General features: G+C 36.3%; 1 protein-coding gene across 1 annotated transcript in view; it reads right to left on the bottom strand.

The window, feature by feature from the left end:
- The window catches only part of eRF1 (eukaryotic release factor 1), a 323,744-nt gene that overhangs the window by 87,194 nt on the left and 211,954 nt on the right, over window positions 1–24,596 (bottom strand). Inside the window, exon 6 of the mRNA XM_090377890.1 lies at window positions 22,659–22,788. Coding sequence (XP_090234016.1) covers window positions 22,659–22,788 — 130 coding nt within the window. The remainder of the gene's footprint in view (window positions 1–22,658; window positions 22,789–24,596) is intronic.

A 24,596-nucleotide genomic window follows, 5' to 3' on the forward strand; every position in this document is an offset into this window, starting at 1 on the left:
TCTTTTATTCTTAAAAAAATTAAATGTAAAATCGCCAAATAGTAAACAGTAACAGGACAATATACTCAGTTCCTTATAAAGAAGGATCTGCTATGATTTGGGTACTGGATGGTGAAGTCAAAAATGATGATTAACTGTACCTATCAACAGTTTATTACAAATTACGGTACACTAATACTAAGTATATATAGTGCTATGTTAGTGCAGCTAATACAAAAATATAAATACAAACAAAGAATACATTTATTAACATATTTAGCATATATAATATGCTGTGTACAGTATTAATAAACAATTAACACTATACTACACTCACAACGGCAAAAATGTTAATTGCTTTTTTGAAAAATGTGTGATATTACTTTGAGTTTTCCATTTAGAATTGCAAGTTTCTTTTTCAAAATGCATTTATATAGCATGCATTAAATTCAATCCAATTACATCATTTTTAATAGTGCAAAATCTTTTCAATAATTGTTCTGCATAATTCATACAAACAGAATAATTTTATGTTCAATCCTTTAATCTTTCTGCATGATCTTCATCAGTGCTTTATCCTTAAACTTCAGGTACAATAAAATCTACTTGATCCTCTGTTATTAAATCATTAATTTTCATGTATCACTTGGTATCCGGAAAGTTCACTGCCCACAATTCACTGCCGGGGAAATTCATCACCAGGGTTTAATTAAATACTTTATTTTTATAATAACATTCTGTAGTACTATAAAAAAAAAAAAAAATTACGAATAATTGAGTTGCAGATAAAAATAAAAATATTATTAGTACAAAGAAAATAGCCAAAATAGAACAATGAAATTAAATTTTTATCATTACAAAATAGTAGTCTTACATATAAAATATGATAAAAATTTTACTATTACGCATAGAATAGTCAAATATAAAATATTTTATTACGATAACAATTTATTTATCACTAATACTATATATATATATATAGTAAACATAATATTAAGTAGTAAATAGACAAAATTTAATAAGAAATGTTGTGAGCTATGGCTCTAATAAAATCTAGAATATTATTCGGATCATATTCATTGACAAGTTTTCTCACATGCACAGCACTGTCACGATATTTTTCTTTGACACTTGTGATTCATGTCCATCACATATTGTTCGGACCGCACTTCATTTAGGCTTTGTTCTTTTTTTTAAACAGTTTATAAATTTCCATATGTTTGTATGCTGGGTCGATACTTGTTCTTCAAAACCTCTATGCCAACCTTTCACACAGAGTTTGTTTTTGGAAAAACCTTCCAAAAACAGTATCATATAAATTCCATATTTCTTGTGGAAAATGTGATTACTCGTTGCTGCCTTCTTTGTGGACATCCAATCCACGTATCTTCAAAGAAGAAACAACCTTGGTGTTTTGCGTTTGGAAATTCCTTCTTTAACACACACACACACACACACACACACACACACACACACACACACACACACACACACACACACACACACACCATCACCATCTCAAAATCAGTGGTTATCGATAGTGGTGAAAGTGAAGGCTCTAAATTCTTTAACTGTTGTAGAACAGTTATGTAGGTACATTCTGTTTCAAACCATGTATTACGTATAACTTATGGAATAGCAGCAGAATGGTTTTAAAAGTTCCATCAGCATACCAGTGGTCACTTTTTGCCAATAAATGGAGGTTACATTGTTGAAAAAAAACTAATATCTGCTTCTCTTCTGGAATGGAATCAAAAAGTAAAAACTGTTCTCCATTGCACGTTTTGGTATATTCTTCGGGAAACTGAATATCACTACGGTGAGTTGGAAGAGCTGGACCAGACTTATGTTGATTTCCAATATTTCTTATTGTTCTTTTAATAGTGTCTACATGTGGAAGTTTAGATGCTGCTGTTAGCTAGACTGCATTCACTAGTAGCACTTGATATTATGTAATGCAGTGCATCATTTGTAGTTTTCGCACTTGTACGAATGATATCGTAAACTTTTACTGCCTCTACTTCTACTGCATCACCACAATGATTGTGTTCTTTCTTCCATGTTCTAACAATTTTGTCGTCAACTATACCGACTCTGGCTTGACATTGTTTTTTGATACTTTTCACATTTCCAATGAGACTTTTCTTCAATCTGCTTGTCTTTAAAGAAGCAGTGACCCCCGATTATCAACTTCATCTTTCCTTTTTCTGTCTAAATAAAGTGGAGACACATTTCAGACTGCTAATAAAGAAGCGACTGGAGCAAAATTAGGAAATGTCATATTTATGTCATCTTAGGTATACTACTTAGTTTGCAAGTGACAGAAAATATACTATTTCATAAAATAAATATTTGTAAAAGAATAAGAGAAGTTTAGCTCAATATGATATGTAGAAAACTTGTATGATACTCTCAAGAAATTAAAATGAAAACAATGAAAAAACCGAAAATCTTACATTACAGTAAGAAATAACAACCCTGCCAACGTTTGTATCATCTGCAAACTTGGACATTAAACCTGATATACCTTCATCAATATCATTGATAAATATACAAAACAACAATGGGCCCAACACAGAACCCTGGGAAACTCCACTAATAACATTTGTCCACTAAAAGCAGTGTCCATTGATTACCACTCTGTTGTCTCCCACTCAATCATCCCTTTATCCACTGTAGCAACTTACCCTTAATGCAATACCTCTCCAATTTGTAAAGCAGTCTTCCATGTGCAACAGGATCAAAAGCTTTCCTGAAATCCAAGTATATGATATCAAAATTATTTTTGGCATTCAGTTCCTTTGTGACCACATCATAGTATCTAATCAAATCGGTCAGACAATACCTCCCTTTAACAAACCCATGCTGTCTTAACTATTACTGCAGTCTTGTCTAGATGATCCTGCAATGCTTCTTTAACCGATGATTCCATTATTTTCCCAGAACACAAGTTACACTAACAGGTCTATAGTTACTTCTGTCACCTTTTGAACCCCCTTTGTGAATTGGTGATATATTTGCACACCTCCAGTCCATGGGGACCACCCAAGTCCAAGGAAGCTCTCATAATTATGGCTTAGGGTTTGCTTACTTCCTTTGCTGCCTCCTTTAATATAACTGGATAGATCCCATCCACCGCAGGTGCCTTCCTTGTTTAACTTCAACGATTTCTCATCCACTTTGCTCTGTTATTATAAAATCACTTAGTTCAGTTTATCAGCTACCTGAGCATGATCATCAATAGTCAACCCATCTACGTTAAGTGGTCCAATCTGATTCATCCCTTTCCTTCTAGAGTTTACATAAGAAAAGAACTCTTTGCTATTTTTCTTTGCCTGCTTTACCAAAGATTTCTTGCAATCTGCCTTCGCCTGCCTAACCTCCTTCGTGACTTGATTACAGACTAGTTTATACCCCAATAGGCTTCTGTGTCACCTGATACTTTATATGCACCTCATACATTCTTCTTCTCTGCCACGAGCCTCATTAATTCATCTGACATCCATTTAGGCCTAAACCTTGAACAGTATTTCTTTGTTGGAATGAAAAGCCTAGTAGCCTCCAAAATTAAGTCCCTGAAGGCTTCCCATTTATAATTCAACGTTGGTAACATTATCAGTTGATCCCACTGTCTGAGACCTCTGTAGTCACCTTTACGAAAGCAAAAGCCCTTCCCTTTAGCCTTGATGGTAGTTACATATTTAAGTAATTCCCACGTTGTGATCACTGTCACCCAGTGGTTCCTTTATCTGCAATTTCTTAATGCATGAATAATCACTGCTGATAATCAGGTCGAGAGTATTACTCCCTCTGGTTGCCTCTCAAACATGTTGCTGTAGGAAACAGTCATCCAATACAACCACAAAAGTCTTGCTAGTGTACGAGTGACCAACCCAAAGTTCGTCAATATCTGGAAATTTAAAATCCTCCATTATAAGACATTCTGATTTACTAGCCCACTCTATTTCTCTGTACAACTGCTCATTATACTTAGATTCATTAGGCCTATAGTACACACCTACACTCATTTTTCCTTTCCCAGTGCTTATTTCACACCAAACAGACTCAACAAACCCAGGGTCCTGAGCTGGATATCATCATTTTTCTCTTTCTTGGTGATTCCTTTGTACTTCTCTCTCTCTCTCCTCCTCTCTCTTCTTTCTTTCTTTCTTTCTCAGGGGGTAACTCGGGAATTTTTTTTTTTTTTTATTTTGGCTGGTGCAGCATAAGCCTCAGGCTTCCTTGTACCATATGGCTAATAATAATAATAATAACAACACTGCATTGTCCACCAACATCAATTGGATGCACTTCTTTAGATTTTATGTGTTTCTTAATTAACAGCATAACCCCTCCTTCCTGTACACATTGTACTCCCCAAATTCCAATTCTGCACTGCTTATATCTGTGTGACACCACGTCTCCGATATACTAACAATATCTGCCTTTGATGTCGTGACTACCACTTCGAGCTCATCAAATTTATTAACTAAAGCATTGGTGTACATGCAAGTATACATGCACCTGTTTCTACTCCCAGCCATCCTAACACAGCCCATGTATACTTGTTCCACTATGACTCTGAGCAGTACTGAAAGTCCACCTTGCTTTCCAGGCTGCTGCTCATTCCAACAGAAGCAGCGCAAGAATCACTTTTGCCTCTGGCTTCAGCCATTGTTAACCTTTTACTCTGCATATCCTCCCCACGCTAGTAGTTTTCCAACCCACCTAACGCTGCTCTATAGCATCAGCAAATATTCCACCCTTTCTATTTAAGTGTACCCCATCCCTGTAGAAGCAGTCTCTAATGTCAACAAGCACAGACCAGGCTGAAAAAAATTCTACCCTTTGAGCCTTGCACAATCTCTCCAGGGCCAAACTGATTGACAAGGCTCTCATCATATACTCCCTCCTATCGTGTCTGGGCAGAATTGCAGACACTTTCACATTCAACCCTAACTCGCAACTTTTTTTTTTTTTTATCAACATTTACCTGTAGCTGAGTAAATCTGCAGATCTCTTACTCTTAATGTCATTAGTTCCAATGTGTAGAACATAACCTTTTGTGCCCTTAAAAGATGATATCTGCTCTACATCATCAACTTTTGCCCCCGACAGACATACCCTGGTCCTGTTCCACCTATCCCTTCTTGCACATAAACAAACCCTGATGATAAATTTTCCCAGAGGTGAATTGTGGCCAGTGAATGTTCCTAGATCCGTATTAATCCAGCAAAGTGTTGTAGTTCCCTCCATTAAGTCAGCAAAACAATTTCGGCCACTTCCACTGAACAAGATCTTTATAAGCAGAACTGATTTAATAAGCCAAGTTCCAATGAGGGTTTCCAGAAGTAAGAAATATTGGCACATTTATCAGGATTAGCACGAAGGCCAAAAAGACTAAAAGAATTAATGACTGCAGCACAGTAGGATTAGCATACCAACTGTTCTGCTGTGCCTCTTCAGGTGAGGCAAAGATGTCTCACATTTTAATATCATCAACATAAGCAATGTGGGGAACTTGCATTGGTTTTTTTTTTTTTTTTTTTTGGTAGTTGTTGGCGCCTAGGCTTCTGTGGCCATAATGCACCTCCCAAGGTTTTTTCAGTACATTGATCCAAGCCCGAGGCGGGAATCGAACCCGCGACCTTTGGGTTGCGAGGCAGGAACTTTACCCACCCGCCTAGCCCGGTCGGCAACTTGCATTGTAAAGGCAGCACACACTCACTCACTCACTCACTCACTCACTCACTCACTCACTCTCCTTGTGCACTTTAAAACTGCACTACATTAGGTTGTATACGAGATAAATAATCTGTAAAATGAATTGGAAAGGCTATTTCTTTTAGTTTATATAGACAAACTAATTTTATTTTTTTCTTTTTGGCATTACTCAAAGATAGTATGGCACACAAAATCTATTTCTAACTGGATATAAAGAAATGTAGAGACTGGTTCATTTAATGATAAGCTACAAACTGGAGGGCCCAGATTAAAGAAGGAGACTATGGCAGTTGAAGATATTCAGCAGATCCTACAAAAATCAATGATATGAGCATATTTAGAACTCAGTGTTCCTAAAGAAACAATGCAAGCTTACAAGATTCAAATGTATCAAATGTTGCTGGAAGTGGACTATTATTGATAGTCTAATATTTAATGATAAAGCAATGTTTCACATTAATGGCAAAGTTAATCACAACTGCCATACTAGTGGGGCAGAAAACTAAAAGAAGTCCAGGAACATGAAAGGAATTTCCCTTAAAGTCAGATGTTTGGCATGTCTTAGGAAAAACAAGCATAATGTTCTCTATTTTTTGAAGAAAGTGATGGATCATGATAATGATGCACTATCTGACAATGCCACAGGACTTTTTTTTTTAATTCCTGAACTAAGACAATTAAGAAGTGAAGCCAATATGGTTTTTCAACAAGATGGAACATCTTGCCACTTCACTCAATGTTCAATTTTCGAATGTTCTTCCCAAACCAATATATCAGCAGATATTGCAACTTGCTTGGCCAGCTCGTTTACTCATCATATCCCCATTGGACTACCCCATCCACTCTATGGGGAGCATGCTAAAAGTGTGGTTTACTCCTAAAAACCCCACTCTTTAAAGTCTTTCTACAAGGATCACAAATGCGATTAATGGTGTAACTGAAACAAGTGGAGAACATGCTTAGGTAATTACAAAATACATACTATCCTTTGTATCAGTGATTAATGATGGTAGGTAAATCGAATCTTAATCTTGTGATTAAGATTCAATTTACTAAAAACTAGAACAAACTACCTTTTCTAATGCATTATACAGATTATTTTTTTTAATCTTGTAGAGAACCTCAGTACACCTCCCATATATCTAAATATAGTACTTCTCATTAATAATACCAATTGAGGGGACTTATTTTCAGATTTTGTAATAAAAAGGTCTGCCACAAGTATCAAAACTTGGTAATTTTCAGTGCATATACAACTTTAAGCTTTGCAAAAAAAAAAAAAAAAAAAAAAAAAACAATTAAAATAATCATTTTAGATTTTTATTTAAAAGAATACCATAAAAAAATATAAAAATTGAAATGAAAATATATAATTAGTATCACATAAAATAAAAGCAAAATGACAGTATTAACATTAATGAAAACATGAAACCAATTAACTTTTTAATAAATCAACCTAATTTAAAGAAAGATTCCTATTTAATTTGCATCATACATGTCTCACATGCCATTTCTACAGTACAGACATCAAATGTTTTGTTTTGAATGTTATAGGCCACTAACATTCCCTAATGTGGTGAATGCATTTTGGAATAGTTTTTAGAAGGTTGCATGTGTACTTTAAAACTTTCAATTTCATTACTGGTAACAGAAACTTAATTTTTCTTGGCAGTCAGCATCTGTTTCTGGTAGTGGTGTAGTAGTAACTTCATCCATATGTCCACCAAAGTCTCCTACCCTTCAATATTGCTCTCACATTCATTTGCTGAACAATGTTATTCTCAAAGTGACTCTGAAAGTAGTAGATTATTACAGTTGCAATACCATCCAAAGAATAACAAACAGAATGAATAACATCCAAGACCTTCCCTACTTTGGTTGAAAACTTCTCTCCTATGCTGCTAAGCAGCACAGGAGAGAGGTTCTTATCTTATCAAGCAGACTTTATATTATCTGTTGAGGTTATAAATGGGAGAGAAGAAAAATGCATGGGATACGTATAAATTAACATGTGACACAGAAGCCTTTGTGAATTTAAGGCTTTGTGAATTCACAAATTTGCTCTCAGTTATTACAAAATCATTTAGCTCACTGCCAGAGCTTAATACACATCTGGCATTCCTCTCCCTGAATAACTCATGTGTAAATGTTGATGCACAATACTTATTCAGTTTGTTAGCTACCTGTGCAAGGCCATCAACGGTTGAACCATCCATATCATGTGGATCAATCTGATTCAACCGTTGATGACCTTGCACAGGTAGCTAACAAACTGAATAAGTATTGTGCATCAACATTTACACATGAGTTATTCAGGGAGAGGAATGCCAGATGTGTATTAAGCTCTGGCAGTGAGCTAAATGATTTTGTAGTAACTGAGAGCAAATTGGAGTTGTTGAAGTTAAAAATAAGAAAGGACCTAGGGTGGATGGGATCTATCCAGTTATTATTATTATTATTATTATTATTAATATCCATATGACGCAAGGAAGCCCGAGGCTTATGCTGCACCAGGAAAAAAAAGTTCCCGAGTAACCTTGAGAGAGAGAGAGAGAGAGAGAGAGAGAGAGAGAGAGAGAGAGAGAGAGAGAGAGGGGGGGGAGTCAAAAATAGAAGGGAATCACCAAGAAAGAGAAGAATGATGATATCCAGCTCAGGACTCTGGGTGTGCCAAGCCCATACTCACCAGATGTGAGCCCCCCGGGATTAATATATTAAAGGAGGAAGTAAGCAAACCCTTAGCCATAATTATGAGAGTGTCCTTGGACTCAGTGTAGTGCATTTTACTGATTTGAATTTGATTCTACAAAGTGGCTGATTCTAATAACCAGTGATCACTATAACTGGTGCTCACTGTGTATATATATTTATGAATAAGAAGTGAAGCCAAAGGAAGACCACAAAAAACCTCTCTAAACTATCACTATCCCTATTGGTAAACTGCTTTCTTAAGTGCTGCTTTATCTGCATCGTTATGTCAATCACTTAAATGTATGATGTTACGGTCTATAATATTCATGCCAACCAGTTTGTCTGTTATTCACACATCACTTAATTACGCACTCTTACGACATATAGTGTCAACTTTATGCAGTCCATCTGTGAATGGTATATATTACCAAAATGAACCATGTTTGGTTTACGGTATAGGCTTCTCTGTTTCTTCAATTGGTTGTTTGAATATTCCCACTCGGTAGTTAGGTACATGTGCCACTGAACATAGTCAAAAATGTTATCCAAAATGGCAAAGAAGATACTTAACTTTGCATTTATTTCAATTAAAAAAAAAAAAATCTGAAATTATATCCCAATTAACAGCAAGATATGGAAGGAGTACAATTTTCTTCCGCCTTTATTTTGTCCTTTTATAAAAGTTAGAAACTGAATTATGGTTCAACTTTTATAAAAGGCCAAAAAAGGGGAAAATAGTACTCTCCATTTCTAGCTGTGAGAATGAAAATATCTGTTCAACGAAGTCCTCCTCCCCCAATGATTACATTATATATATATTTTTTTTCTTTCCAATAATATACTTTCCACTTGAAACTTAATGCCACTGGGCACCAAACAGTAGCAGAATATTTTCCTTTCCAGGTAAATGGAGACTGCCCAAAACTCAGACACGTTATGAGCATACAACACAAAACTGTGTAATTTTTGTGACCATGGCAAATTTAGAAGTCCTTTTATCACTACAGTAGAAGATCATTTATCTGGGATTCACCAGAAACATCCACACAACAGAATAGTTAAGATTTTTTTTTTTTTTTTTTAAATTAATAATCATCCATTCTTTAAATCACACCACTGTAATAACTGAAGAATGATTTGCATCACAGACTGGTCATTCACAGCCCAGCAGATCACACCACCACATGTGCAGCATGATCTGCTAGGCTGTCAATGACCAATCAGTGATGTTATGCCAACCCAGTCCTCTTGATAGAGACAAGGTGGTGCAGAATGCAGTAATGTCATGGTGATTGTGCTGGTAATGCTGTGATGATTTCCAGTCATTTATGTATTGATAGGTAACAACTGTTTTTAAAGTCAAATTGCAATTGTGAAAATATGTACAGTATAATGGAAAGAAAGAAAAAAAGAGAATGCATCCAGAAGCTGCAGCAAGAGAAAAAAGACACGCTTACTATCAAGCAAAAATTGGAGGGGTTAAGAAAAAAAAAAAAGAATATGGCGTGTCAACTTCATCAGGAGTGGTGATCTACAATATATGATATGAAGAAATGAAAAGATCAAATGTTCAGTTTCTTGCAGAGTTAGATTCAATGACAGGTATTTTTTTGAAAGGAAAACTTTGCGGCTCCAACAATAGCAATCTTAGCAAAGTGGTACACGAGTGCTTCTGCCAGCGTAGGAGTGAACGAATTCCTATCTAGAGTCCTACAATAATGGAAAAGAAAAAAACTGAAGGAGAAATGTGATTATTCTATAGGCTTGGTTGCAGTAATTCAAAAAACTTTCACAAAATTCACTATTTAAAAGATTTCGGCAAAAAGAGGGCACCAAATCATGAAGACACGGTAATATGTGAACAATATGTCAAAGCTGGAGGAACAGACTTAGTACAGAGCAAATCTATAAAATGGGACAGGTTTATCTTGTCCATATTATATATACTTTCATACCCAACAATTTTCCAGCTGGTGGTTGGGTTTATCAGTTTCAACATTCCCAAATGCTTCGGCATTGCTGTTAAAATGCTACCGTGGGAAAGGTGAAGTGCTTTTTCGAGGTCAGATTGTTTTCTTTGTTTTCTACCAATTTTCTTCAATAATGGCAATTTTTTTTTTTTTTTTGGAATTTACTGCTTCGGCTGGCTGACCAGATCTTGGATTGTCCTCAACTGACTCCATTCCTCTTTTCGTAGCCACCAACTTGTCACTTTCAAAACACTGAAGATCAGACACTTGTAAGCGAGAGGAAAGCTGAAGGTAGGTTCTCCTACTGACATGGACAGAACTAATTCTGAAAATCTACTGCTTCGTCTATTTCTTTATCAACACCAAAGGGTACCGGAAACCTGTACACAAAATTTCAAATTTGAAAATGCACTGCTGATTGATGATATTTATGCTATATATCAGCATTAAAAAAACATTTTTAAACAGGAACTTGTGCACCATGCAGTTAAGTTCTTCATAAGTCTCATGCAGTTAAGTTCTTCCTCATTGAACAAAAGAACACCTTTTGTTTTATACTCTCCACAACCTTGGCAATACACATATCTAAGTCAGTATCATCCTTCTAGTTTAGTCTATTATGGTAATCAATTTCCAAAATGGAAATGGCACATTTGAAAACTGTTGGCACAAATGTGTACATAACATTCATTAACATATCTGAGTAGTGGGTGCCAGAAACCACAAATATGTAAAAGGATATTTAATGCATAATATGCAAGGGCATTATTTAATATGCTAAAACCTTCTGTTATAAAAGCAAATCTTGATGCTACACTTGTAACTCTGACTGATTTGTCCAGGATGTGTGCATTGTGTCTATCTTGTGTAGGGGGAAGGATGCATGGAGTAGAATAGTCTAAACCAGTGTTTTTCAACCTTTTTTGTTCGTATACCCACAAAGAACCATGTTTTATTTTTGTATCCCCATGTATGTCTACTATATTTTACTACAAGTAAACTTCTACACTTAAATTCTAAGTGCTTACAGAGAGTTAGCTTTTTTGTACTTATATAGTAAAACAGATAAGACCCCTTTCTTTGCACATGTTTCGTGTTGCATGACAAATTGTCGAAATACAGACATTTTATTCTCATTATAATATTGCTTCTACAAAAACAGTGTTAAAAGAAATACAAACATTTATTGTCATTTATAAATAACAAATATTAAAAACTCAGTGAGATTGTTGAGCTTGTTTTGTTGAAGCCAGCAGTTCAATACGTGGCTGAGTAGAAGTTAGGGCAAGAATGATCGCAGCTCTGGATTCAAACAGTTTCTGTCCTCAACTTTTATCGACGTTAAGGCAGAGAAGCCTTGTTCATATAAATAAGTTGAAGGAAATACGAAGCTTTGAAAGAGCTTCATCGCTAATTTCTTTGAACTGTTTTTGAGTTTTGGACCAAAAATCGCATATTGTCAGGGTTTCAAAAATTGTTTTCAATGAGCTATCTGCTGAAATTTCTAATAAACATTTAAATTGACTGGCATGTCAGCAGTTATATGGCAGTTATTGGCTGTGACGAAGGATTAAATACCCAATTGTTTATTTTTTCTTCATTCTAGATATGAGGAAAATATTATGTGAAGGCTTCAATGAGACACATCAAGTGACATTTAATTATTTTAGTCACACTGACACTTACGGAACTCCATTCTGAACAGTAAATTCGTTAAGATTCGGAAAAGGTGAGATATTTCCATCCTTGATACATTTTGCCCTCAACAATAATTTATTATAGAAACCTTTTATTTTACAATGCATCTTGAAAATATTACTGCTGAATCCTTGAAGTTGTAGATTAAGTTCGTTTATCTTGCTGAAAATATCTGCCAAGTAACTGAGTTGTGAAAGCCACTCAATGCTTTCAAAGTTGGATACAGTCAAATTTTATTTTTTCTAGGAAGTGCTTCACTTCACTTACTCCCTCAGTTCAAATAGGCAAGTTAAAACATGTCCTCGGGAGAGCCACCTCACCTCGGTATGCAACAATAGGTGAGTGTGTGCTGAACCCATCTCTTCGCACATTGCGTTTAAAAGCCATGAATTTAGTGCTCAAGACTTGATCAAATTGACTACCTTAATAGCAACATTCATTACTTCATGCAAATCTGGAGTCATATTTTTTGCAACCAAACTGTCTATTAATAATAAAATGCTGTCAGCCAATGTTAGGATTGATTTTACGTATACAGTCTGTCCTCGTATAGCACGATAGTTGTGTTCCTAGAAACCCTCGTGCAATGCAAAATCGTGCAATATAAACAACAGGCCCTATGGGAAAAGTGGGGTTAGGTGCCGACCACCCAAGATTGAACACACATTTGGAACCAAAACATTACCAAACACAATAAATAATCGGGTAATTTTAATCGTTATAAAATACGTAAGTATTTTATAACGATTAAAATACGTAATAAAAAATAATATTTTTTATTATATTTATATTTTTTACGAATAAAATACGTATTTTATTGGTAAAAAATTTATTATATTAAATAAAATGGTCGTAATAAAATACTTACGTATTTTATAATACGTAAGTATAAATTATAATACGTAAGTCGTAATAAAATGCTTACGTATTTTATTACGACTATTACGTAATAAAATATTGCTAATGCTTTTGATTCTATCGTAAGCAAACTTGTTTTTTGTTTGATTTTCTATCCAAACAGATGACAGTCATTCCGTCTCTTCCAATTTTTGTGTCTTAATCTTATGGATTTTAATTACACTTTGAGTTGTTCCTGCTATGAAAGTTGTTTTTATTTTCTCCGCATTCTTTGTAATTCTCGGTGTTGCCTCATTTAGGTCTGTACCACGTGCAATATCACATGGTCTTTCATTTCGCTCAAAGCGTTTCACAATTTCATATTTTTTTCTCTATCGACAGAGGCGGACTGGCCATAAGCCTCACCGGGGAAACCCCGGTGGGCGGTGTGATTTTGGCCATAAACCGTAGTATGAGGCCACTATAAATTTTCCCGGGTAAGAATTTTTGACCCAGTCCGCCTCTGTTTATCGATATTGCTTTTTTTTTTTCCTCTCTCTGAATCTGCAGTGTCTTCGCCAGGACGCTTCCTTTTCACACCTTTTAAGTATTTTTACTCATTTTTAGGGAATAAAGCACAATTACAAAACGAGGTTGCACGCTTGATACACATAAACAAAGCTGCGCGCGTGTAGCAACTGAATAAACAACACCGTAAAGGCCAAGATACACTATTAACACCCACATTTTACTAAAGCACATTTCTAGGGGTTACTACCATAAAACAATAAATTTCCAGTTACGTTCCTGCTAGTGGAATCTGTTATAAACTGGTAGTAAACTCGATCTAACTGCATTTGCAATTATACCGATAGCTGGAATTGCGTTGGTTTTTACATTATTATGGTGAAATGTGTTTCCCCTTCACTGATATAAAACACATAAATACATTTTCAGAATCTTCTTCGTTCCTATCGTGTGTCGTTCGGTTGGGGTGATTCCGCGTTCGACTGCCATTTCTTGTAAACACAAAGGCGAATCGTGCATAAGCGAATTCGGTTCGTGTTATATAAGATAACGTTCCCCTATTTATAAATCGTGTATGATCGAATTCATGTAATGTAAACACGTGTTATACGAGGACCGACTGTACTTGCAATAAGACTGCTTTTTTGTCCACTCACTGGGGCTGCTCCATCTGTTCTGTGGATATACTGATATACCATTCCCACTGAAGTCCTAATTCAAGTCTCACAAAATTGTCCAAAGTTTGAAAATTATCTTTTCCCTTTGTATGTTCTGGCATCCGTTTACAACACAGTATGTTGTCCTTAATAGCACCAATTTCAACATCAAAATAGCAGACTAATGCAATAAGCTGGGCATTGTTTGAAATGTCTGTAGACATTTCAACAGTTTTCAGAATTACATCTTGTGCCATTTCACAAATTCGGCAACCTACAGTAATATCAGAAATTGGTATGCTTTTTATTATGTTTGAACAGTTTTTGTCCAGCGTTTTATCAGCGATAATTAAAGCACCAGAAACGATGAGTGTTTCAACCACTGTGTACACCTTTTTATTTTAAGCAACTAACAAAGCTAATTCGTAAGTTGTTTCTAAAGCATCTTTAGAATTCGAAGTTTGGGTAAAACTTTGAATAATTTTTTGATTTTTTATTGTAGAGTTAGCTTTGCACTTAAAAAAAAATCGATAGCTTTCTTTCAATTCGACATTTGTTACAAGATGTCATTCTAATAGAGAGGGCTTCATGCTATTATTAGACAAAGTTTGATTGCATATTACACAGACTGGAAGGGGTGGATCACACGTGTTTGAAATGAAACCATAATTAACATAACTTCCGTCATAATAGCGATATTTGGGTTTAGTCTCAGCATTCAAAGATTCTGCGGTATTATGTTTAGTTTTAGTAGATTTACCAAAGACATTCTCAACACCACTCGGTCTAGATGGAGTAACAAGTGTAACTTCATTAGATCTTTGCAATTCATTATTTTCACTACATACACTGCCATTCTCACCTTCACGTTTTCACTTTAAAATAAAAACTTATCCATAATGGAGGATTAAAATAATCACATGGAAGAATTAACAGGGAAAATCACCACATAACTACAACCGTCCCACAAGCTTACAGAGAACTAAAACAAAATGGATGGTAAATGGCTGGTAATCCAACAACCGTCAGACACAGTTCGAGCGATTTCATGAATACTCTGTAGTACTGACAAAATCCAATTAAACACGCATTCCGTTTTTGGATTAATTAAATTGATTAAAAAATTTGACTAAGAACAAATTGGATTGTGTGTATTAATACCTGCCAAATTATGGAGCAGTAATTTTTTTTAACCACTAAATTAACAATTGAAAAGAATTTAATTATAAAGCATCAATATATATTTAAAAATATCATTCCTCATTTCTTAATAGCAATAAATAAATATAAATTAGTTTTTTTATTGAATATGATTAAGTAAAAAATACGATTCAATTGTTCCAAAATATTTTTGTTTCTTGTTAATCGTTCGTGTACCCCTGAGGAGGGGGCACCTCCGTAGCCAGGTGGGCAGGAACAGCAGTGCGCAGAACACGTTTCTTGCTTAGACCGGGGTTCGAGCCAGTGACCACCAAATACAGAAAGGTCAGGGAATGACCACCGCACATCCCCAGAGCAATATGGCATTGGTTGCTAATGCTCCTAAAAACCAAAAAACAAACAAACCCCCTGGGGAGCTCATGCGTACCCCCGGCTGAATAATGCTGGTCTAGGCTACTGTAAAATAAACATAGTAGCAAGCGTGGGAAGAATCCCAAATGCAGAACTTCTAAATTAGCAGTACAGTCAGTCCTCGTATAGCACGATAGTTGTGTTCCTAGAAACCCTCGTGCAATATAAACAACAGGCCCTATGGGAAAAATGGGGTTAGGCGCTGACCACCCAAGATTGAACACACATTTGTAACGAAAACATTACGAAACAATAAATAATTGTAATAAAATACTTAGGTATTTTATTACGACTATTATGTGTTATATTATTTGGTTTTTAGGAGCATTAGCAACTAAGGCCATATTGCTCCGAGGATATGTGGTGGTCATTCCCTGACCTGTCCGCATCCTCCGTATTTGGTAGTCATTGGCTCGAACCCTGGTCTAATCAAGAAGCGTGTGCTATGCATTGCGGCTCCTGCTCACCTGGCTACGGAGGCGCCATTACAACTATTACATAATAAAATATTGCTACTGCTTTTGCTTCTATCATAAGCAAACTTTTTTGTTTGATTTTCCATCCAAACATATGACAGCCATTCCATCTCTTCCAATTCTTTGTGTCTTAATCTAAATGGATTTTAATTACACTTTGAGTTGTTCCTGCTATGAAAGTTGTTTTTATTTTCTCTGCATTCTTTGTAATTCTCGGCGTTGCCTCATTTAGGCTTGTAGCACGTGCAATATCACATGGTCTTTCATTTCGCTCAAAGCATTTCACAATTTGCTATTTTTTCTCAATCGACAGAGGTGGACTGGCCCATAAGTCTTACCAGGGAAACCCCGGTGGCGGCGGAGGCCGGTGTGATTTTGGCCATAAACGCTAGTATGAGGACACTACAAATTTTCCCGGGTAAGAATTTTTGACCCAGTCCGCCTCTGTTTATCAATATTGCTTTTCTTTTTCTCTCTCAATCTGTAGTGTCTTCACCAGGACGCTTCCTTTTCACACCTTTTAAGTATTTAACTCATTTTTAGGAAATAAAGCACAATTACAAAATGAGGAGACACGATTGATACACATAAACAAAGCTGCGCGCGTGTAGCAACTGAATAAACAACACCGAAGGCAGAGACACACTATGAACACCTCACTAGCTCACATTTTACTAAGGCACATTTCTGGGGGTTACTACCATAAAACAATAAAAACAATTTCCAGCTGCATTTCTGCTAGTGGAATCTGTTATAAACTGGTAGTAAACTCGATCTAATTGCATTTACGATAATACAGATAGCTGGAATTGTGTGGGTTTTTACGTGATTATGGTGAAATGTGTTTCCCCTTCACTGATATAAAAAACAAATACATTTTCAGAATCTTCTCTTCATTCCTATTGTGTTGCGTTCAGTTGGGGTGATTCCGTGTTTGACTGCCATTTCTTGTAAACACAAAGGCGAATCGTGCATAAGTGAATTCGGTTCGTGTTATACACGATATTGTTCCCCTATTTATAAATCGTGTAGTGTAAACACACCACACGTGTTATACAAGGACTAACTGTATAACTAATACAACAGATACCCCAAAATAAGTAAATGAAAACTAAAATATGAATTATATGTAAACTTACAACACACACACACACACACACAATTGAAAAATTTCAATGTCTCAAGAGTGAATTGTCTTGCTCTTCCAACAAATGAGTTAGTTAGTTATTTGGTTTTTAGGAGCATTAGCAACTAAGGCCATATTGCTCCGGGATATGCGGTGGTCATTCCCTGACCTTTCCGCATCCTCCGTATTTGGTGGTGACGGGCTTGAACCCCGGTCTAATCAAGAAGCGTGTGCTATGCACTGCTGCTCCTTCCCACCTGGCTATGGAGGCGGCTCCAACAAATGATGCCATCTATTATCTATTTCCAATTGTAGTCAGCCTAAATGGTAGCAGCACAAAAAACCTACATTACTGCATCAAAGGAAGAAGTAATGACTACTTTGTTTTTTTCTTTAAGGATTTTTTACTTTTATTAAATACAGGTTAGAAACAAGCAATTTCAGTCAGAAATTGCAAGGGTCCTAAGTTCACTCAGATATGATATCCTAATTCTACAGCCAGTTCCTAGAGACATTTTCTAGAAGAGCTATATAAATGCTAATTAGGGTGAAAACACAAGCAGAAGAACAAAACGTGTCCCTAACTGCTAGAGACAAAAGAATGAGAGCTAAGCTTCATGTTTCCGGCTCGTCCAAGTTTGGACTTTCCTTAGGATCGGATATCTCCTGTCCAAATTGTAATCCTAGGCTGCAGGAAGGAGAAAAATCTGTATGCAAGATGATCCACAATTCTCACCTTAACTGGACCTGAAACACTGGCCTAATGTGATGTTGACAGGAAAGTACAGAATTGAGTGTACAGTCCAATTCTCAATGTACTCTCATCTGCAGGAAAGGCAAATACGAAAACAATACATAAGTATTAAGGAAAGAATTTCATGCAGGTGGCCTGGACAAGCATAACATCTAATGTATGTAACCCAGAAGTGGCAGATCTTCAAGAGGGGGGAACAGTAAATACCATGTAAGTATAAAAACTCCACAAAATAAATGGGAAGATTTACTTGTGCGGCCCTTTTTTTTTTTGGTTTGTTGTGTGTGTGTGTGTGTGTGTGTGTGTGTGTGTGTGTGTGTGTGTGTGTGTGTGTGTGTGGAGAGTTTTGTGACACCCATAAAGGCATGTTGGTGTTCTGTCCTACTTACCCTATACTGAACATATATATCACATGCCGTGTCAATTGTCCCACTGGGGATCTTCTGTCCAATGTAGCCAGTATCAACTTCTTCCACATGTCTGTAATTCATTTAATGTCTGACCCCATGCATGATATATCTGTACATAGAATTCAAAATTTGTTCTGGAGGAATCAGTACTATCTTTGTGGATTAATGTGGCATTTCATTTTTTCCCATCCCACATAAGTGTGTTCACTGGATGACTTGTATATTGTGCGAGCTGAAGAACCCAGAATAACTCATTGAGGCTACTCCACCTAAGATTAGCTAACTACAGCACTAATTGGAGGAGAGTTTAGATGTTTCTACAATTATGAACAAGAATCAAGCTCAGACCTTTTCCAAAGGAGTGCAGAGAAAGGTCTAAGTTATCATTACATTGCTTGATATTCATGCAAAATTGGATAACTTGTTTGTATTTGATAAGAAAGACAGACCTGTCTAAGTTGCTGCAATATTGGGCCATACTTCAGATTACCTTTGTTTGTAAATTTGTTCTGCTCGGGTTTTCCTAACTTTTTCTGATCCCACACAACATACTGTGCCAGAAATAATTCAACACCCAAACAGAATTTTGGTAATTATTCAACATTCCATGCTTTTTGTTCCACATCCTTAAATGGTTTGTTACAAAAAAAAAAAAAAAAAAAAAAAAAAAAGGCAGTATGAAAATTCCTTTGTGTTGGAATAAAAAACATAGACAAGAGCGGGGGGGGGGGGGGGGGACATATGGTACTAATCACAAAATTAACCAAGGCCACCTGAAATTAATTTCATTGGTTATCAGCTTTCAAAGAGAAAACAAGTATCCAAAAATCACCGACTCCCAAGTATGAAGTATGTGCAGAAATAAATATACAATTTATTGCCCAATAAGAGGGGCAATTACCCTCACCAAGAAATATTTCAGTTAGGGATTTGAAACTTGGCTGGCAATTTTATTCTTCTCTATAAAGAATAAAATGTCATCTTCTATAGATACACATTTTTGCCATCTGTGAATAGGACTCTTCAATAGAAATCCTCACTTTGAGCAGAAAACAAAGCTTCCAGTTCAATAATTATCTCCTCCTTATTAGTCTGAAATCTGTGGTTCCATAATCGTTTCTTCATTTTGGGAAATGAAGACGAAGCCTGAAGATGAAAGGTTGGGAGAAGATGGATGTTGTTGCAAGTTTTCAAAGTCACAGCTGATTGAAAAGTCAACTGTAAAAGCAGCCTTAGGAGCAGAATCATTGTACGAGGCGGATACTTTTAGACAGTTTCCCACAGGCGCCTCCGTAGCCAGGTGGGCAGGAGCAGCAGTACGTAGCACACGCTTCTTGATTAGAAGAAAGTTCGAGCCCGTGACCACCAAATATGGAGGATGCGGAAAGGTCAGGGAATGACCACCGCATATCCCTGGAGCAATATGACCTTAGTTGCTAATGCTCCTAAAAACCAAATAACACACAAACAAACAAAACATAGCTTCCCACATCTCTTCAACTTGATAGCCTCGAAACTTTCACAGGTTTCTACAATACCCACCAGTGATGAAGATACTTTTGGAAAATAATCTGTAAGGATGATAACTTTAGGGTCCCAGAAGACTGAAACATGATTTTCTTGGTAGACAACTGGGCCTCAGCCTTTTTTTGAGTTTGGTGAAGATGCGTTTTATCATCTGTTTTGTTTCTGGGTCATAGCAACGTACCCAGCATTCATCCAACATTGCAATTCAGTCAAAAAAAAAAAAAAACCCACACATTCTGAAACCTACAAAAACTATGCAGAACACTTTTTCTGCTGGAGCTCTTGAGGAGGTGTCAAGAGTCTGAACACAGCAGGCTACTGCCTTAGACAAGTAGGAACCATACATTATGACGCAAACAGACCCAAGGTTAACACTCAGTTCACCAGCTATAAAATTTGTATAGTTAAACATTTGTTTTTTTTTTTTTCCAAGGACAAGCTGTTCTGATTTAGCCACAATGGCAGGGTCTGTAGCTGAGACAGGTCTTTCTTCTCTTAGGTCATTGTGCACACTGCTTTGCCAATGCCTGAACTGTCTTCCAATTTTTAAGACATGATGGGAAAATTATCCCCATATATAGCTTGCATCTCCTCATGGCTTTGTTTTGCTTCTTTGCCTTGCAAATGAAGAAATTTTATAACTGACAAACTCACATATCACTTTCCTCTGTACTAATGGGTCTGGTTTCTAACCGACAGATCTAGAAAAACAAATAAATATACATTAACTTATAAGACTCAGTAATTTCTAAATACATATGAGTTAAGGCTATTTAAATAATGAGACTGTTGCCATAAAATGAATATAATGAAATATTTCACAACTTACAAGTTCTCCCCTATAAAATAATTGCCTTGTGCTTGCACACACTGTTCCATGATCTTCCAAGCAAAAACATTTCTGGTAGTCATTTTCTGCCATCTTCTCTCCCATTTTAATATTTTGGTAGTTTTTTTCTGAATGTCTTCAATGAACTGAAAAAATCACAAGGGTCTAGGTCTGGCAAAGAGGGGTGCCTTCACACACACACACACACACACACACACACACACACACACACACACACACACACACACACACACACACACACACACACACACACACACACACACAGGTATTTATTTTTTGGCTAGAAACTGGTGAAAAGAAAGCATGTTGTATGGTGAAGCATTTTTTTGATGGAGCATCCAACTATCATTTCACAATTCAGAATTCTTTCTTCAAATTTTTTCATACAGCCCTGTCAGAACTTGTGTAGCATGTCTGATTTAGTGGGATGTATTCAACCATGACAATTCCTTTAAATATCAAAGAAAACAAGAAGAATGGTTTTCGTTTTTGATATTGTTGCTTTTTTTGGTCTGGGGAATTGTTTTGTCTTGCACTGCATTAACTGTCTTTTAGTTTCTGGGCTACACTAGAACAGCCCACTTTCATTGCAAGTAATTATAGCACTCGAAGTCTGGATCTTCATTTTTTTTCATATCATCTTCACAGACTGAGTCTTCTTGTTCTTCAGTAAAAATTTTAGCACCATCTTGGCATACACACCTAAATTTTCAGTTAAAAAAAAAAAAAAAAAAAAAATTTAATGTCTAACTATTTCTTTTTCTATATATATTGATTCTGATGCACTGTTAAGCATTAGAATGCTTAAAAGATGACTTCCTCTAATAAATGTCCTTACCTGGTTCACAATTTCACCAGTTTTCATGGATACCGAACAGTCTTCCACATTCTCTCTTCCTTCTAAAAATCTTTTATGCCATTCAAAACACGAGCACTTGACAAATTCTTCCCTATAAACTTGATGTAAAAAGCTCATAGCTTTCAGTTGGTATTTTCTTTAGTTCTGTTAACTTGAGGTTGGTTCATTGTTGAATTCTTTTGTCCGCCATTTTCCTAGCAAACTGCAAAAACCCAAGGTAACGAAAATCTGTCTCACAATGGAGCAATTAATGAGCATGAACGTGCTCATTAATTTTTACATGACTTGGCAGTCAACCAGGGAAAGGTTCAAGGTCAACTTACGTGCCTTTGTTTTACAGGTAGCACTCAATGTGTAATGACTTGTTATTTAATAGCCAAAACTTGCAATATCAAATTTCTAACTCAAATATTTCTAGATGAGGGTAAATGCTTAGACTACACCTCATAATTATATTTTAATAAAATCAATCCTGAAAACAATGTTAATATACCACAACTTGGTAACATCTTTTTGGTTTATTTTTTTTATGGCGGAAGGAGAGAGGAATGATGTTATTCAAATTGAGTTCATGTTCTGCGAAGTCTTGAATTCTAATTCATACCAGTTGAATAATATTTGGTCTATTCCTAAACAACTTCTTTTCTCAGGTGAGGTGTTCCAACATTGCTTTGATTATAAATGCATATTTTGGAGCATGCTGTTATTGTCTCACAGACATGGTTGTATTTTGGGCTTCAAAGATGCTAAGGACTGGGATATTTTGGGAAAATCCTGATTCCACATGGGGAAGACTATGATGAATCTGATAGAGCCTGCAAACAAGTTTACATAGCATTCAGCTGATTCTACCAATTATATCTATAGAATTGTGCAGCCTTTCCCTGCAGCTCTTTTACATGATCAAGAAAGGTTATTAAAGTACAATTTCACATGCTATATTACTGTCTCAAAAATTATCCAAACATAAGAGGTTAATATACATATATAAACTGGTTTACCAATTAATTTTTTTTCTTGAATAAATTTGACATTAGACAGCACCTCTGCAGATAGCTCAATTGCTTGATTAAAACCATTTTCACCACCATACGACACATCCACAAGTTTCAAAACTTTTGCTTGCAGCCTCTATAAAAGAAAATACTTTAATTAGAATTTTAAACACAAGAATGCAGACATAAAACAAGGATAACAAAAAGGTTGCAGAAACTCTGAATTTTATTAAATTTCACGTAAAATGAATGCTGCTGTATATAACTTTTTGATAAAAATTGTGTTATAAATTAAAAAAAAAATTTTTTTTTTTTTTTTTTTTTAAATAAAAATCCCAGGCATGAGGCATTAGAACCTATAATACCTAGTACCACGTATGGGTTGAGTTAGTTAGTTAGTTGGTTATTTTGGTTTTTAGGAGCATTAGCAACTAAGGCCATATTGCTCCGGGATATGCGGTGGTCATTCCCTGACCTTTCCACATCCTCCATATTTGGTGGTGATGGGCTCGAACCCCGGTCTAATCAAGAAGCCTGTGCTATGCACTGCTGCTGCTCCTTCCCACCTGGCTACGGAGGCGCCTCGTATGGGTTGAAGGTTGAGAAGATGATGATATTTTGATTTTACTGGCACAAAAACGATTGTGGTTATACTGCACTAGGAAAAAGTTAAAATATGAAAAAAGATATATTCTGGTAACCTTTAAAAAGGTTACCTCATCAAGTTATTGTGTGTGTACACACTGTGCTGCCACTTTATTAGGTACACCTACCTAGTAGTGTGTTGAGCCTCCTTTAGCCTTCAAAACAGCCTGAATTCGTCTAGGCATGGATTGAACAAGATGCTGAAAATGTTGTGCAGGAATGGAGTACCATGCAGACATGTGTGTCACGCAGTTCCTTGAGATTCGACAGAGGTGTAGACCTGCAGCAAACAGCCCTTTCCAGCTCATCCCAAAGATGTTCAGTAGGATTGAGATCTGCAGAATGAGCGAGCTACTGCAGCAAAGAAAAGTCATTGTCATGTTCCTGGAACCATTCCATACCGATTCGGGCTTTGTGCACTGGAACATTATCCTGCTGACTGAGGATAAACTGTCAACATGAACGGATGCACTTGGTCGGCAATGACGTTTAGGTATGATGTGGCATTCAGATGTGAATCTATGGGTATCAATGGACCCAACGTGTGCCAAAAAAACATTCCCCACACCATAACTGCCCCTACCACCTTGCACAGTAGTCATCAGACATGACAGGTCCATGGATTCATGTTGTTTTTGCCAAATTCTGAGCCTTCCATCAACATGATGCACCAGGAACTTCGACTCGTCAGACCACGCAACTGTTTTCCAATCCTCGATAGTCCAGTGCTGGTGTTGCTGTGCCCACAGGAGGTTTTGCTTTGCTTTGTTTTGGTTTTATTGGTGCATTAGCTACTAAGGCTATATTGCGCCAAGACCATGTCATTTATAAAAAATTTTAAACTTTCAGTGACCTAATTAGTTAGGTCACTATGTCAAGAAGTATAAGAAAAATGTAAATTTTATAAACAAGTAAAAATATTTATTGATTTTAAAAATTTAAAAATAGCAGACACATTGTCATTGTCGGATAAAATCTGACTGAGTGTATACGGCTCAGTCAGATGATTAAAAGCAGTAAAACGGATATTGCTAAAATCTGGACAATCAATAAAAATGTGTCTCATAGTTAAAATTGTGCCACAGGACACACACATAGGAGGGTCATCAGCCCTCAGCAAAAACGAATGAGTTAAATGACTATGTCCTATGCGGATCCGGGCAAGAACAACTTCCTCCTTACGATTCCTGCGCAGACTAGACTGCCACGGTTCAATTACAGGCTTTATACAATATAATTTATTTCCAGTCTGTCTATTCCACGAGTCCTGCCATTGGGAGTGTATGTTTTGGTGTATTA

This window comes from Mastigoproctus giganteus, chromosome 7, assembly GCF_048544385.1.
Source record: "Mastigoproctus giganteus isolate SK-2022 chromosome 7, ASM4854438v1, whole genome shotgun sequence".
NCBI lineage: Eukaryota > Metazoa > Arthropoda > Arachnida > Uropygi > Thelyphonidae > Mastigoproctus > Mastigoproctus giganteus.